The sequence below is a fragment of the Bactrocera oleae genome, chromosome 2, assembly GCF_042242935.1.
Source record: "Bactrocera oleae isolate idBacOlea1 chromosome 2, idBacOlea1, whole genome shotgun sequence".
NCBI lineage: Eukaryota > Metazoa > Arthropoda > Insecta > Diptera > Tephritidae > Bactrocera > Bactrocera oleae.
The window spans coordinates 88,441,805-88,456,673 of record NC_091536.1 but is presented as its reverse complement, the minus strand read 5'-3'; the positions used below and the strand labels follow the sequence as shown (position 1 = coordinate 88,456,673).

At 34.6% G+C, this 14,869-nt stretch overlaps 1 protein-coding gene across 3 annotated transcripts in view; it reads left to right on the top strand.

Annotated features, from left to right (window-relative positions):
- The window catches only part of Cad99C (cadherin 99C), a 124,026-nt gene that overhangs the window by 52,005 nt on the left and 57,152 nt on the right, over positions 1–14,869 (top strand). For all 3 annotated transcript variants that reach the window (XM_070105962.1, XM_070105961.1, XM_070105960.1), the window contains one exon: positions 14,518–14,702. In XM_070105962.1, the coding sequence (XP_069962063.1) occupies positions 14,525–14,702 (178 nt within the window). In that variant the 5' untranslated portion in view covers positions 14,518–14,524. The remainder of the gene's footprint in view (positions 1–14,517; positions 14,703–14,869) is intronic.

Sequence of the window (14,869 nt, the reverse complement as noted above, 5' to 3'; positions counted from 1 at the left end):
CTTTAAATATACAATAACAATTAACAAGTATGTACGAATATATGTATACGTCATTTACATGTCTGTTAGTGCTTCATTTGCGTTTCATTGTCTGTTTGTTTGACCAGCTCGCGTGACAGCCGCTGGTGTTGACACACATTTTTTCCGCTCGTCTAATTTTGCCAATTGATTTGATTTAAATAGCCAATTAATTTTTTCAGCACTTTTAACCATTTGCTCTCTGCGGTTTTCTATTGTGGCTGTAATAGATAGCGGTGGGACCGTTTCGTTTACTATTTAATTTAATGTTAATGAAAACGCTTGCTATAATTGAAATTGAATACAACTTTCTTGGTGTTGTTGTTACTTCCCGATCTACAATGTTTACGCTAATTAAAAACTCGTTTCTATTTTTAGATTACAAATTCAAAATATTGATTTCACTTTGTATTTAATTATCGATATCGAAGAGAATTTTAACGAAACGAAATAAGTAAGCACTGAAAACAGCAATGTTTTAAATTTTAAAGTATATAATATATCCATAAATATACAATATTTTGACTTAGGTTATGGTCCGTTACCATCGATTTATTTTAAAAACTAATATATACCACGCGATATACTTTATAGAGAAGCTCTGAAATATTTAAACAACCTATCAGTGATGACTTAAAAATAACGAAAATAACCGAGTTCGACTCGTACCATTAGTTCGAATGTTCAAAAATGATTCAAACAAAGGTTCAACACCATAGAAGATGAGATATCAAGCGCGAATGACACAATATTATTCTACAATCGATTAAACAGCTGTTTCATCTACTTTAAACTTTGTCTCGGATAGTTCACACAGGTCACAGTGCTAATTAAGCAACTGAAAGTCTTGTTGTTTGTTCAATATTCTGAAAAAAACTTGTCAAGTTATCTAACCGATGGGAGAAAAGGACAGTTGGAAATTTCAAATCGATACTTTAAGTCCGAGAGACTACTTCTCATATACATACAAATATTGAAATTAATCGTTATTGTATTCATATATTCATATATACGTGCATAACAGCTTTGGCTTCTCTTAGCAAAATCATCAAATATGTCACCATAAGTGCCACTTAACTCACTGAATCGCAGATCACTAAGAGCTTCAGGTAACATCAGGTAGAAGGCAATAAGCAATAATGTATTTTGCCATATTCATACAAAAATAAATGCAAACACAAAGAACGCGCAACTTTACCGCCAGCGACACAACAGAAAGACACAGCTTAGACCAAAGTGATTCTTTAAAAGACACACATATATTAATATGCCTACAAACACATAAGTTAAATACTGGAGGGGTAACTTACACCCATATCTAGCAAGCAATCTGCTGAGGCACTAAAACCGTTTGGATATTCGCGCATTCATTAAGAAAAATTACTGCCATTGCGAGTGCCGCATACTTGTGTTGCAAGCAAATGTCATTGGATGTGGCAGAACGACATGCGCATGTAATGGCGGTCAACGATGAGACTATGCCAAGTGACACTGTTGTTGGTCAGCAGTTACAACAACAGCAACCAGAACAATACAAACAAACAGCAATAAAACAAAAAATTATTAGCAAAACACCGTTAGGCGCATTTCGACAGCTGCTGCACCTGCGCGGCTTGACAAGAGTGACGCGCACAAACACAAAAACAACGAAAACAACAAGAACAACAACACATTGAGCTAATGCAAATAGCATTAGTGGCTTGGAAATGAAGTAAATTAATGTGCAACATTTGCTGCCGCGTGACAACGCCATTGCCCAAGAAGTGCTGGTTGTAGAAGCTCTGTATGCAGATTGGCGCATCTGCTTAGTGGAAAATGCCGAAACCGAGCTGAACTATAAAAATATGAGAAACAATATTTTTTTTTTCGGTTTTGATTTCAGAAGTATACAACTGCTTGTCGTGTAGTTGCCACACTCGTTTCGGCTTTTGACATGAACTCGCCAAAAAGTAGGTAAACGCGTCAAAGCGGCGCGTCACACGAACAAAATTGTGCAATGGGAACACACGAACGAAGAACGCGGTATCGGAAGACAGTGGATTTGAACTTTAACCTGTTGCATTTTGTTTTTGTGTTTGGATTTTGGTTGTTATTTACAGCGCATGCAAGATGGAAGAATGTTTTGAGTTGAACTATGGTTTAGGTTTCAATTTTTTTTGGAATTAAAAATAAAAATTAATACAAAACAAGTTGTAAGCGAGGAAAAGGCCCAGCAAATAATCGGAAGGCACAAAGTTAACATCAAGAAGCATACGATGTACTGTTAGAACACACTGATTACTGTTATTAGACCTGGGTGCGGTCTTTATATTATTTTTAAAAAATATTTCATGTTAGCATTCAAGCGTCTCCTCTACCTTGCGTCTAAAGTCTTCTCTCATTACAGACATCACTTAAATATCAAATTTCACGGCATTAGCTACACATTAACGACAACTCTGAATACTCGCTGGGGGGCATTGTTGTTGTCAGCTAAACTTATTTCAATTTATTTTGTGAATTCTTGTTTTTCTCCTTTGCTGCACAGGCGCGACATCGCGATTATTTATGCATGCAGCAAAACGAGGTGACACAAACGTATGAATCGAAACAAAAAAAATATATAAAAAGTGGTTTTCCAATGCGGTTTTCCGGCAGAGATGCGACTTTGCCACAAAATTTTTTGTTGCAATCGCATTTTTTCATTTGTCTACTCGCTTGCCGTAACATCGAAGCGCCGTAAATGCAAATATTTACTATTAATTAACCGTTTGGTAGCTTCGACACAGACAATCGGGCATCAAATGCAACGAAACCAACAATTCTAAGCAAAGACAGCAAATGATTAATGCGCATGCGCAACAGCAAAATTGTAAAGTGCAAAATAAAATTAACTCCATTCCAAGTAATATTTTGCATGGTGTTTGTCGCTTCAGTCTTTTGTATGCCGGTTTTTTAGTTAAAATTTTAACTGTTTTATTTTAGTATTTTTTTGCAAATTTTCTCATTTTGGTTGAACAAGTTGCTTTAGTGGCAGGTCACATTGGTCTTCAACTGCCGCCATTCAGCTGTTTATCACAAGCCAGACGGCAAAACAACTTTCAATTGCAAGCACGCCACCAACAAATGTGGCATGTACATATATATTAAAATGTTTACATGTATGTGTGTTCATAATCGCTTAAGTACAAGTGCACAATGGTTAATAAACTACCACAAATGGTTAACGGCTTCAACATCCCCAATGAGCTGACAATGCTGTCACTGGCATTGCAAATGAACCGCAAATGTTGTTTGTTGTAATACACTTAGTTATGTAGTTAATGAATGTGCCACACTGTTGTTGTATACCGCAAGTAGGATGGTCAGCAGACCTTCATGCCTCATTGTATTTCTGGTAATGCGTGTAATTGAAATTTCAATTATAATTTAATTAGTCGCTTCAAAGTAATATTTTAAGCCTGAAGGCACTTGTTGTGAACATTTGTTGTTTTATAAATTTAGTTGTGCTTTTTGAAATGTTTCATAATATTTATGTGGCAATTACGTTCGCATATTAGGCGAAGGTTCTTTGATGCGGTACAAATCGTCCAATGATTAAAAAAATTATGAGCGAAAATGCTAATTAACAAAAAAATAAATAATAATATGGAGATGTTAAGTAAATGCCGCATCAAACTACATAACAAGTTATTATGAGTATGAAAAATTTAGTTTTATAAGCAAAATTTGATAAAATTTTAGTTTAAAATTTAGACTATGTGCTTCTATGTAGTTTATAGTAACTATAAGTAATCTAATTCTTTGAAACTATTTTGATGGATTTAGTAGACACACCAAACTCAATAATAGTTCTGTATATAACTAACAGGTTATATTGATTATTTGTATAACCTCAAGACGTATACCACAACTAGTAAGAAAACTCTACAAAGAACAAGTGTTGAAGCTCTTAAAATAATGAGTTCATTTTTAATCATTAAAATTGACAAAGGCAGGCAATTGATGACGTATTTTATACCCAGATGACATATTGCTTCCTAAATTTTTTCTCAGTCCTTGGCTCGATTTGTAAACTTCTTTATTCAAGAGTTCTTTACTGACTAAATAATTTCTCGTGAGATAACAGTAAAAACAAAGCCAAAGCGAAATCTGATAAAAAAAATAAGATTTCTTCAAAAGTCTCGACCATAGCTCCATTTATCGGTTATCGGATGCAAACACTCACAACCCAATCCTAACATACTTGGCAAATAATACATGAAAATTTTCCGTGTTATATCGGGCAGATCGAAAAGTGTGAATGAGAGGGCACCACTTGACGCCACAAATTTAGTAGTTAAAAGTATCCTTCCAAAGAGAGCATGATGAGTGAAGAAAGTTTCGGTATTTTGGAAAAATTTATAAAAAAGGAATCTCATGTTGTAGTTAAACACTAATCGAAAGCCGACATATTTTAAAGCAAAAGACAAATCATACTATAAAATTTTGCTAATAATTAAAAATATGGAAATAATCGATCTCTTCTCCTTACTTCAATGGTGTATACCAATTGTCGGTGAAACAAATAATATGAGTGGTCAAAATCGGGTTTTGAAAGGAAAAATATATTTTTTTTGATGAACCGACTTTGATCATATTATATAGCAACTGTCATATAGGGCGTATAGTGTTGTGATCTATTGAGAAGGTAGAACCCTTTTGCTCACACTGTATTTTGAAAAAAGATTTAAATGGATGCTTGTTTTTACCTATAACGATAATATACATTTTTTTATTAATTAAAAACAACTACAACTTGCAAAGTGCTTAGAATGAATTCAGTTAACCTAAATTTTAATATTTTTTCTTGAAAAATGAAAACCCAAAGAATGACAGAACCAATTATTTTATTGTTTTTAAAAAGAGCGTTGCTCGCTAATGTATGTATATTACTTTACTAGATTTACTTTTTTAGATGAAGAAGTTTTATTTTGTGGAAAAACTGAACGAATAAAATATGTATGCTCTCTAACATTTCGCACGATTAAATAACAGCTCGAGTCAAGGCATTTCTTTCCAAATTATATATTGCGCTCTAAATTAAACATGTTTTCATTATTAAGTAAACTAAATATAGATAAATACTAGAAAGATTCGACCACGCGTTGCTGGGTCTAAGGTATACATATTATAACAAACTACTCATTACAGCCGGTATAAGTATCCAAGCGATTCTACTTGTGATTTAATTTTGAAAATGTATCAAACGAATATTTGTCAATTGAAAAAATTTTAACTTTTCTATTAGCATTTTACTAAAAATTTAATTTGAATTTTGAAAATCTGCTGTTGTTTGATTTGAAAATGAGGTATGCACTGCGACCTAGGGTCTATTGTGCCCTGCTGTTGTTTAGAAATATGTATATATGTATATATTTTAGTTATATAATATATGAATGCTGTTAATGCTCACATAATTAAGATATATACTATCCAATTAAGTTGGATCAAACTGAACACAGTGTGCTAAATTTTACTAAAATTGGTAGAGTAGCTTTGAAGTTAACCCCGGGAGAAAACTTGGCACGTAATTTCTATATATATTAATGTATTTATGTGCATGAGTTCCAACATTATCTCTAATTAATTTAATGACACCAAAGTACAGTGGAATCAACGAAAACAGGTCTTGTTGAACTAAGATAAGACAACGAGTCTGTGAGCTTCACAGCTTTCTGCGCTGAGAAATGTATGCTTGTTTTTAATTAAATGCAGTGAATTCCTAACATAATTTTCCACACATCAGCTAGACAAATATTTAGGTCGGTGGGTCTTCATTAGCGAAAAGTCGAGAGGAATATGTGATGTGAGTGATTGGCTGTTTGCATGTGTGTATGTGTGTGCGTCTCAACGTGTTGGTGTGCATATGCAGAGTAGATGCGGCTTCTGCAAGGCTGCAAACCAATTAAGTGCAAGCTGGAGTAATATGATCTTGCTTGTAGTTGAATCGTCGATGCCAACAACATTATTGAGTGGCAGTGGCCAAATAGCTACCAGCCTGCCAGCTGACGCGCGCGACTCTCAACAGCAATGGACAACAACAAAAATACAGATCAACAAACACAAAACAACCAGCGAGAATTGTAATTGGCATGAGGCAAGAAATTATGACAGCAACCACAACAACAACAAGCACACGCACAACTAGCAAAAAATTGCGCTACTCGCCTCTAGCGGGGGGCGGTGGCGGCTGTGTTGCTGTTGGCAGCCAGTTGTTGTACAAAAATGCTAAACTCATGCCAATCCGCTATGCGCGCTTATGAAGCTGTAGCAAGGCGCTGGGTGGAGTTTGCATTGCCAGACACAATTTACTTTTTCTTCCATTGTTGTTGTTGTTCTTGTGGTTTGTATTTTTGATGCTTCCAATTTTCTTCATTTCAAACTCCTTTTTATTGTTGTTCTTACACGTTGCTTGCACTATTTACTGGCAGTTGCGTTGTTGTTGCAAGATGCTGACTGCCCGTCTCACTGTCCACCTAATACCTTGTGGTTCTCGTCTGATTTTAGCCCGTTATATTATGATTGCATTCCTGCTGCCACAATGCTTCAGCCTCCAACGCCCGCATGGAAACTCTTTCGCTCTATTCAAAGTTCAGTTTAGTATTATGCTGTGTGGCACAGCTGAGCTCTAAGCCGCGTTTTGTTGTTGTTATTGTTAAACTGAGTTGAGTTGTTCTCGTTAAGGTTCAATTACAAGGAATGCGCTCGCTGCGGCTTGGAAGCCTTCGCTCGTTGTTCTTATTACTTTTGTTGTTGTTGTTGTTGTTTATACTGAATTTCTTACTGCTCTTGCATTATATCGTTTTTTTCCTTCGTTTCTTTTTATCTGCAGAATTTTTTGTGTTTCGAAAAAATGTTGCAACAGAAGTGCTGCGCTTTATTATTATTATTGCTAATGCTGGTGTAGAATTCTTTGTTGTTGTTAGATGTATTTGTTGCTGGCTTGTTGTTGTTGCTGCCGCAATAATGATCACTCAAGTTGCCTAACCTTATTATTTTGATGTTAACAATGAGTTCTTTGGACACCGTTTCCGGGTGTTGTTGCAAGTAGCTGCTATATGCTTTGTTGTGATGTGCATTTGGTGTTGCAAAAGCATTTTGCTGATAGTATGGGGTGTTACGGTTTGTTGCAGTAACGCTTCATTAATATTGCTTACCACTGAATTAACTAATAAGCAGTGTGAAGCATTGTTGTGGTTTTTTTATGCAACAGGGTTAGTTTAAGTAGGTCGAATCGGTATAATGGGTTTTGAAAATATTAGTGTATATTGAATACATGTTTCCAACATCGAACTAATTTTTTACTTTTATGATTTTTAGTAGACCCGAAAAAGCTCTTCAATATTTTTAGTATGTGCCAAGCAGCTTCGAAGTTTAGAAATGTTAAAGCTAAGGGAAAAGTTTTTTAGTTAAGTTAAGTTATGTTCTGTTTAATTATGTTAAGTTATGTTATGTTATGTAATTTTTGAGATTTCGAAAATATTACCCCTAGTATGTCGTTTCCGTAACAATAACAAAGTAGTAGTTGCAAAGTATTACCTACATTTAGGCGTAAGTACAGCTAAACTATTTTACAAAATTTTTAGCGAAGTCACACACCTAAAATTGTCATTTTTTTACCGCTGAACTGTTTCTCTGTAAATAATTTTAACCACAACTCCTTTATTACATAACGTAGCAGCACACAATCGAAAAATAAGTGCCAGTAATGCCATCAGCCCCAAACTAACGCAACTGTCCGTGACTAAATTATCAGTTTTGATGACAATAATGGGACACTTAGGTGTTAATGACGCAAATAGTAAAATTTCAACTGAAACTGAAACTGACGGATAAGAGCAATAACAATACATGCAGACAGCATGTAGCCGTAATGATGTGATGTTCTCAGCGCTGAAAATATATAACACACACAGTTGCACAGCCGGGTAGGCTGTTTGTGGAATGAAATAAGTTCTACGAGCTCACAGTCTCTCTGACCACGAACACAGGAAAACAATATAAACAAAGCAGTTAAACAAAGAGCTGCCTTTTTCTGCAAGCATAAGAAGCGCAAACTACTGTAAGGAATGGAAAAGGCAAAAAAAGAATGTCACTCAAGTAGCCCATTTACTACAAAATTCACTTAGCGCAAATTTTCAAACTACAAAGAGTGTTTATAGCTTTGCGTACTAGCAGCAACAGTTCCTAGTGCTTTTGCCTTACTAAATAACTGTTCTACTTGTTAAAAAGAGCATCTTCACAACCTCACTAAAAATATCATAGTTGCTACCTGTAAGTAGCATCTTCATAGCTTAAACTCAGAAAAATTGCAAAGTGCAAAAAATTGGTTGCATGTTGCTAAGCCCTCATATACATATACAAACATATATTCATATATATATATTCATATATATAAGTAGAGATGTGTATAAACTTACACATAAGTACATATACATATATCTTCTCTATCCTCTATTCGTTAATTCTTTCCATCATCGCAACATGATTTTCCTCCACGCGCTTACTTGCAACACGACTCATAAAGCAGCACAACCTTTCTTTCCACTTCATCTTTATTTTATTTTATTTATTCCCCTTCAATGTTAAATAATTTTTAACAGGCCGCAACGCTTAATTACAAGCCAAAATCTTGAAACTGTAGAACTTAACAAACGAGTAAACAACAACAACAACAACAAGAAAAACTTACATACGAACTATATTATTTATTGCTCTCGAACGGTAAGTGGCTGGCCTTTGGCTTTGCTTGCGTTAAGCTGCTGTGAAGCTAACCTGTGTTAAGTACAACATTTTATAAGCCAACGGTGCACAGCAGAAGTGGCACAACAATTGGGAAATTAAATTGCGCGATTTCATACCAAATTTTGATCATAAAATCTGGTGGTTAAGTGGATAAGCAGCACTTATTGGTGAGGGGTACTTCGTTTGTGAATTGTTTCTACATAATTGTAGGATAAATAAATTTTGACGCCGCCATTGCATGGATAAAATGAATATTCAAATTATAATAATTAAAGTTCCACAGGATACTCGAACGCATTTCCAATCGTTCACAAACAATCCTGGTTACGTCACTAGAACTAAATATTCAAGTAATTTCAACTATTGACTGAATTATGTGTGGAATGTTTTCTCCCGCCACATCAAAAAATTTCATGCTTCTTGACCTTCACAAATAAACCACAAAGATTCACCATAGGAAAGGAGTTGCAATGTGACTCAGCAGGTGATATTTGCGTCAGAGTACCTGAAACTTTCCAATAAAAACATTTGAAATATTCCACTTAAAGCCAACTTTTCTACTTCTAAACTTCAGAGGCATACTATGGGGGTTATTTAAACTGGCACTGGAACTGGAATACTTACATATGTCTCCAACAATTGGTCTTCATATTCTATAAAGGCACTAAATCTGGACTCTTGCATGTCATTAGGGCGCACCTTCTTCACTTAGCAACTACAGAACGGAAATTATAAGCCAATTAGACAAACAATATTATGACTTTATTCTATTGAAAAAAGTTGAAAAGTATACTCACTCCCTAATATATATACATCACTAATATACATACATATATACAAGCTTACAAGCCTATTTAATACTTTCTAAGCATTTTACGACATGAATTAAATTAAATCTGCAGTTCTAAGATTTCAATCTAAGTGCAACTTTATCGCGCTGCCTCGTTTGCGCTTTACGTGTTGCATGCGGCTGACACACATCGCCAGCACCGATGGTGAATGTCGCTGCACCAGCAGCAGTTGAAACTTTCCGCGCGTTGTTCACACTCTGTGCCCAATTTGGTTCACTCTGTTGTTTTCTTTTCGTTTTCCGATATTCTGGCTGTCGCTAGACAGCTTCAGCACGCTTTCGAACGCTTCCTTTCACATTCTCCTTCTTGCTGCTGTTGTTGCTGTCGCTGATGATGATGCCGGGCTGACAGGCCGTACATGCAACAGGCACCGGCGTGCTCGGCTGCACGAGTGAGTGTCGATTGGTCAGGTGCAGCAGACAGTAGACAGCAGTCAAGCCACCGACACTACAACAACAACATCATCACTTAGAACGTCGCAGTGGCAATGCAGGAGTCAACGATGCCGTTGGAGAGCCGTTATGTGCGCTGTTATGTTACACGGGCGAAGCGCTGTCAAAAGGAAACAGCCAAAAAAAATAGCATACAAAGAAGTAACAGTTAGCGAAACAGTGGCAATGATTGCCGTTTGTGAGCTCTTCTTTAACGCTCGGCGACTCTGCTGTCGGCCAAGACAGGATGCCGCATTTTTGTGTCTTGCGCCCTTTTGTGCCACTTTGGCTGCACATGCTTGTAAGCTTTTAAGTTGGTGTTGATTTTGTTTTTCCTTTTTTGCATGAGGTATCACTTGATGCCGCGCGCTGCCACAGCTTATTGAATAACCGCCTCTCGCTTGCTTATTTTCGCTAGTTTAAATTGTTGTTAGTATTCTATGTGTTGTTCTTGATTGTCTTGTACTCCTCGTACTTCCCCTGGATCTGCTCGAACATTGCAGCTGTTTGCGCTTGATTTTACTGCAGATACCGTAATTGCCATGGTAAATGCGCGCTGAAGCAACAATGTATTTGTGGTAACTTCGATAGGCTGCGTGCTTTGCTTAGTGAGTAACTACAGTTGGTTGGCAATTTAGTGCTTTTTCTTTCTGATTTATGTCGACATACTCATAAAGAAAGGAACTCCTGAAGCACAGGGTCTTAATTCATACCTCTGAGTCTGAGTGTGTATAAGAAGATAGGAAGCGCGTCTACCAGTGAACCTAGCTGATGATTCAAAAGTACCGAACCTATTCTTGTAAGATTATAGTTTAAAATCAGTTTAACAATGCTTACTTCTAGACTAGACATCAAAAAACACCTATTCTTATGCAGCTCTTGTGACTTTACGATTTATTGATCGGACACCAAACCGCTTTTGGTGTACGTTTTTGTATAGTTTAAAAATTAAGCCCATTTTAAGAGTTATTTCTAGATAAATAAATAAAATTTAAAATTTTTTCATTGCAAGAAGCGTGAACCTCCACGAAAAGTTCAAAACTTAATTTTTTGACAGTATTCCATATCACAAAGAACTGTTAAATCAGACTCTATATCTCTCTTACTTTAAAGTTTTAAAGGTGAAAATATCGGAGTCGTTATTTTTAGAACTGCTCTAGCCTTTTTTGTTTTCTCACAACTGGAGAGCGAACAACTACAAAGTAATATATTTCTTATAAGTTTAGATATGTTTTCAAAAATCTGGCGAGAATTTAATGTTTGGCTAGTTACCCACTATTATTGGAACGAGCTTAAGCGGCACACTTACTGAGAAGAGATCGATTGCTTTTCATAGACACACCTTTCACACACCGTTAAAAATCTAATTAAATTTTAAGAGTATAAAATTTTAAAACTATTAATACATTATATTATTTTCAAAAACTCAAACGAGTACGCGTCTTGAAAAAATACGAGGATTCAATACCAAGAAGCTCTTCTAAAAATGAGTAACATTTGGTTTTGTGCCAAATTATTGATTACTTGGAAACACTTTTAATTAAACCAGCTATGTTACACAGCATCACACCCCAAAAATCCATTTCGGTAAATTTCAGCTATATATGTACCTGTAATAAATCGTTGCCTACATCTAGGCTGGTTTATTTTTCATTTGCATGAGGGAATGATATGATAAACTTACATTAAAAGTAATTGCAAATATTTAATGAAAATTCGAAAACCATAAAAAGCTATTAAAGAAATTTTGTTGAGTGTAGTTTCTTAATGAACTCCTAACAAATATTGAACAAAACCCAAAATTGTAGGTTTTAGTTTTTCAACTTTCGTAAGCTAATAAATTGACGTTTTATACGTAATTACTTAAATTATTTTTCTGAGGTTAGTATTTATATTATATTAAACAAGAAAAATTTCCAAACAGACCAATGTTGAAAAAGTTCTCATTTATCGCTCATTCAGTCCCTCTCCCTTTCTCTAACATCATAATCTCTCCGGAATTTTTAAATAAATTTTTGTGTGTCACAGATTACAAAATGTACAGCAGTTTGTTTGGCTAAGGTGACATTAACATAATGAGTATTGGCCAAACCAACGAGACCCTGACATCCAAAATCGCTGCAGCAGCTGTTCGCGCTGCTTTCCCAGTTTTTTCACAAGTCGCCGACCACACATTGAAGCCATTCACACTAACACACATTTCTAGCTGCACGCATACAGATTCCTGATTTTATACCACTATTAGTTTTTTTATTATTGTGTTGCTATTGTTTTTGCCACAACATTGTGTAAGTCGACAGTTGTGCATCACAATCGCATTTATGCACCAAAAATGGGTTGCCACTTTTGACCATATTCGGTGTGGCATATCTTTGAATACAAATAACTTTTTGCAGAGGATAGAGGCATGCAAAAACAACAATACACAAAAAGAAACAGCAAAAACAGCGTTGGCATTACAATGTGCGCTGAGTGGCATTAACGATTAGCAACACACCAGCAGCAACAACACTACGAACAGTTAAAATAGCGCAAAACACTGTCTTTGAATTCACCGTTTCATGGGTGAAGTTGCATAAATGCAAATGCAAAGTCGCTGGCAGTAACGATTTGCTGAATAATCGCTGGAAAATAAGTTGGAAAGAAGTAGAGGGGTAGAATACAGAATAAAATAAGGATTATAATAAAAACAAGAAAAATAAATAAAAATAAAAACATTAAGAAATAGTAAACACATGCAAAATTTAAAATTACAGTTAATAAATGTTAAATACAGGGTGTTTGAAAAATATTTGCTTTGAAAACAAACTACAAAAGCGCGCTCACTTATGTTGCGTTGAACGCCAATTGGAAGTGAATAAAGCCTATAAAAATGATTCAAGGTTAATGAAAATCATAAAAAAACTTGTCGACAGCCAACTTTAAATAAATTTATTTTTTTATTTTTATATTTTTTAATTTTTCTTATTATTTTACTTTGGGCATGTTTATATACATAGGCACATACACCATAAATATGTCTTTATTTACATACCCAACCAGTTAGCACAGGCTAGAAGTGCTTTAGTTGTTGGTGTCCACGCCAAGTGTATGTTATTGTTTGTTGCAGACCGTTTATCGCCGCTGACAGGGCTTACAATTTAAGTAATTGTTGAAAATAATGTATGCAACATGTTCTTAATTATTTTTGCACTAGTTTACAGCATTATGCATTCACCTATATATGTATGTAAGTGTGCAAATTCTATTCTTATTCACTTATTCACTCAGTACTTCATTGAAATGAACCCAAAAGACAAAAAACAATTTTTCAAGCACTAATCATTGTTGCATGTTCCAGTTAAAATTACGTTAGTATGTATGGCAACTTACTTTATCGATTTGTACTTGAAAACTCACACAATTTTCAAACATAGTTAAGTGGCGAATGTGCTGTCCTTGAAGGGCATAGAAATGTACCATAAAATAATCACAGAAACCACCAAAAAATTTTTCTTAATATTCTTTGTTTATTTTCTAGAAAAAAACTTTCATGACGTGAACCTGCTCACAAAATAACTAAGTTGTTATACATGTCATATTTAATATTATTTTATTTCTTAAAAAAGTATTTTAATTATGAAAATTGTGGCAATAAAGTGTATGGTGTATAAATTATAAAAAATTCAGGAAATATGAGTAATTTCTTCGGCATAAGGTCAAAATCTAAGCTCGGAATTATTTAGCAAATATCATGTAACATATTAGATTCAAAAATTTTGTAGAAAATTTCGATATGCCTACCAAAAAAAAAAAACCTTCTTCAAGAAGTTTCGACAAATATTTTTGGTTCTTGATCACCCTTTCGATCTACTCCACTTTTCTATAAAATCTATATTTATACAAGGCTATTACAATTTATAAACGCCTATTTCGGACTATAATATGGATGAGCAAAATAGTTCTTTTAAGTTTCATTTTCTATCTCTTGTTCTTCTACAAATAAACTTAGCTCATACTTAACATATCAAACCTTGCGCTGCGTTGAAAAATTCTCACTAAATCAGCTCAGCAAAGTTATAAAACACAGTTTTCTTTTTAAACTAATATAAAATAGCAAAAAGTTGCCATGAAATTTAAGTAACTTACACACATTTTATCGACCGACTATTTAATGATAATAGGAGCTATAATATTTTGAAGGACTCGAATTTTATATTTAGAACAAAAAAAATATTTCTTCAACTTTTTCTGGGGACAACTCTTCGATCGGTTTCTCCGCTCACATCCAATTTACCTCTTCTTGCAGACCGCAAAATTTAATAGAATGTAATTCACTATATATATCTGTTACATTTCATATAAGTATTTGCAATTAAGTTATATTCTAATATTCAGCATAATTTTTCCAATTTGCATATTAAAATTATTTGCTTATAATTTTTTTCTTTTTATTTTCTTTTGCATTTTAGCCACACAATGTCAGCGCCACTTAAAATACGTCGAAGTGCTGCAACGAGCATCGCGCGCTTGTTATTTTTAATATTGTTGCTCAGTTGCCAACGTATTTCTGGCATTTTGGGCAAATCACAGCTGTGTGAAGTTGAAACGGGACAAACGAATATTATATTGGATATAGAAGAGAGTCGTGGTGATTGTAAGTAGAAAATTATGAAATATTTTTTCGCATTAACAGAAATATGAATAGAGGGGAAGAGGCACAAATACTGAAAAAAATTTAATATATTCATCTGTGTACAAAAAAAAGTTTAGAGAAATAATGTAAAAATACAGGAAATCATGAATCATAATGATTGGAGTATT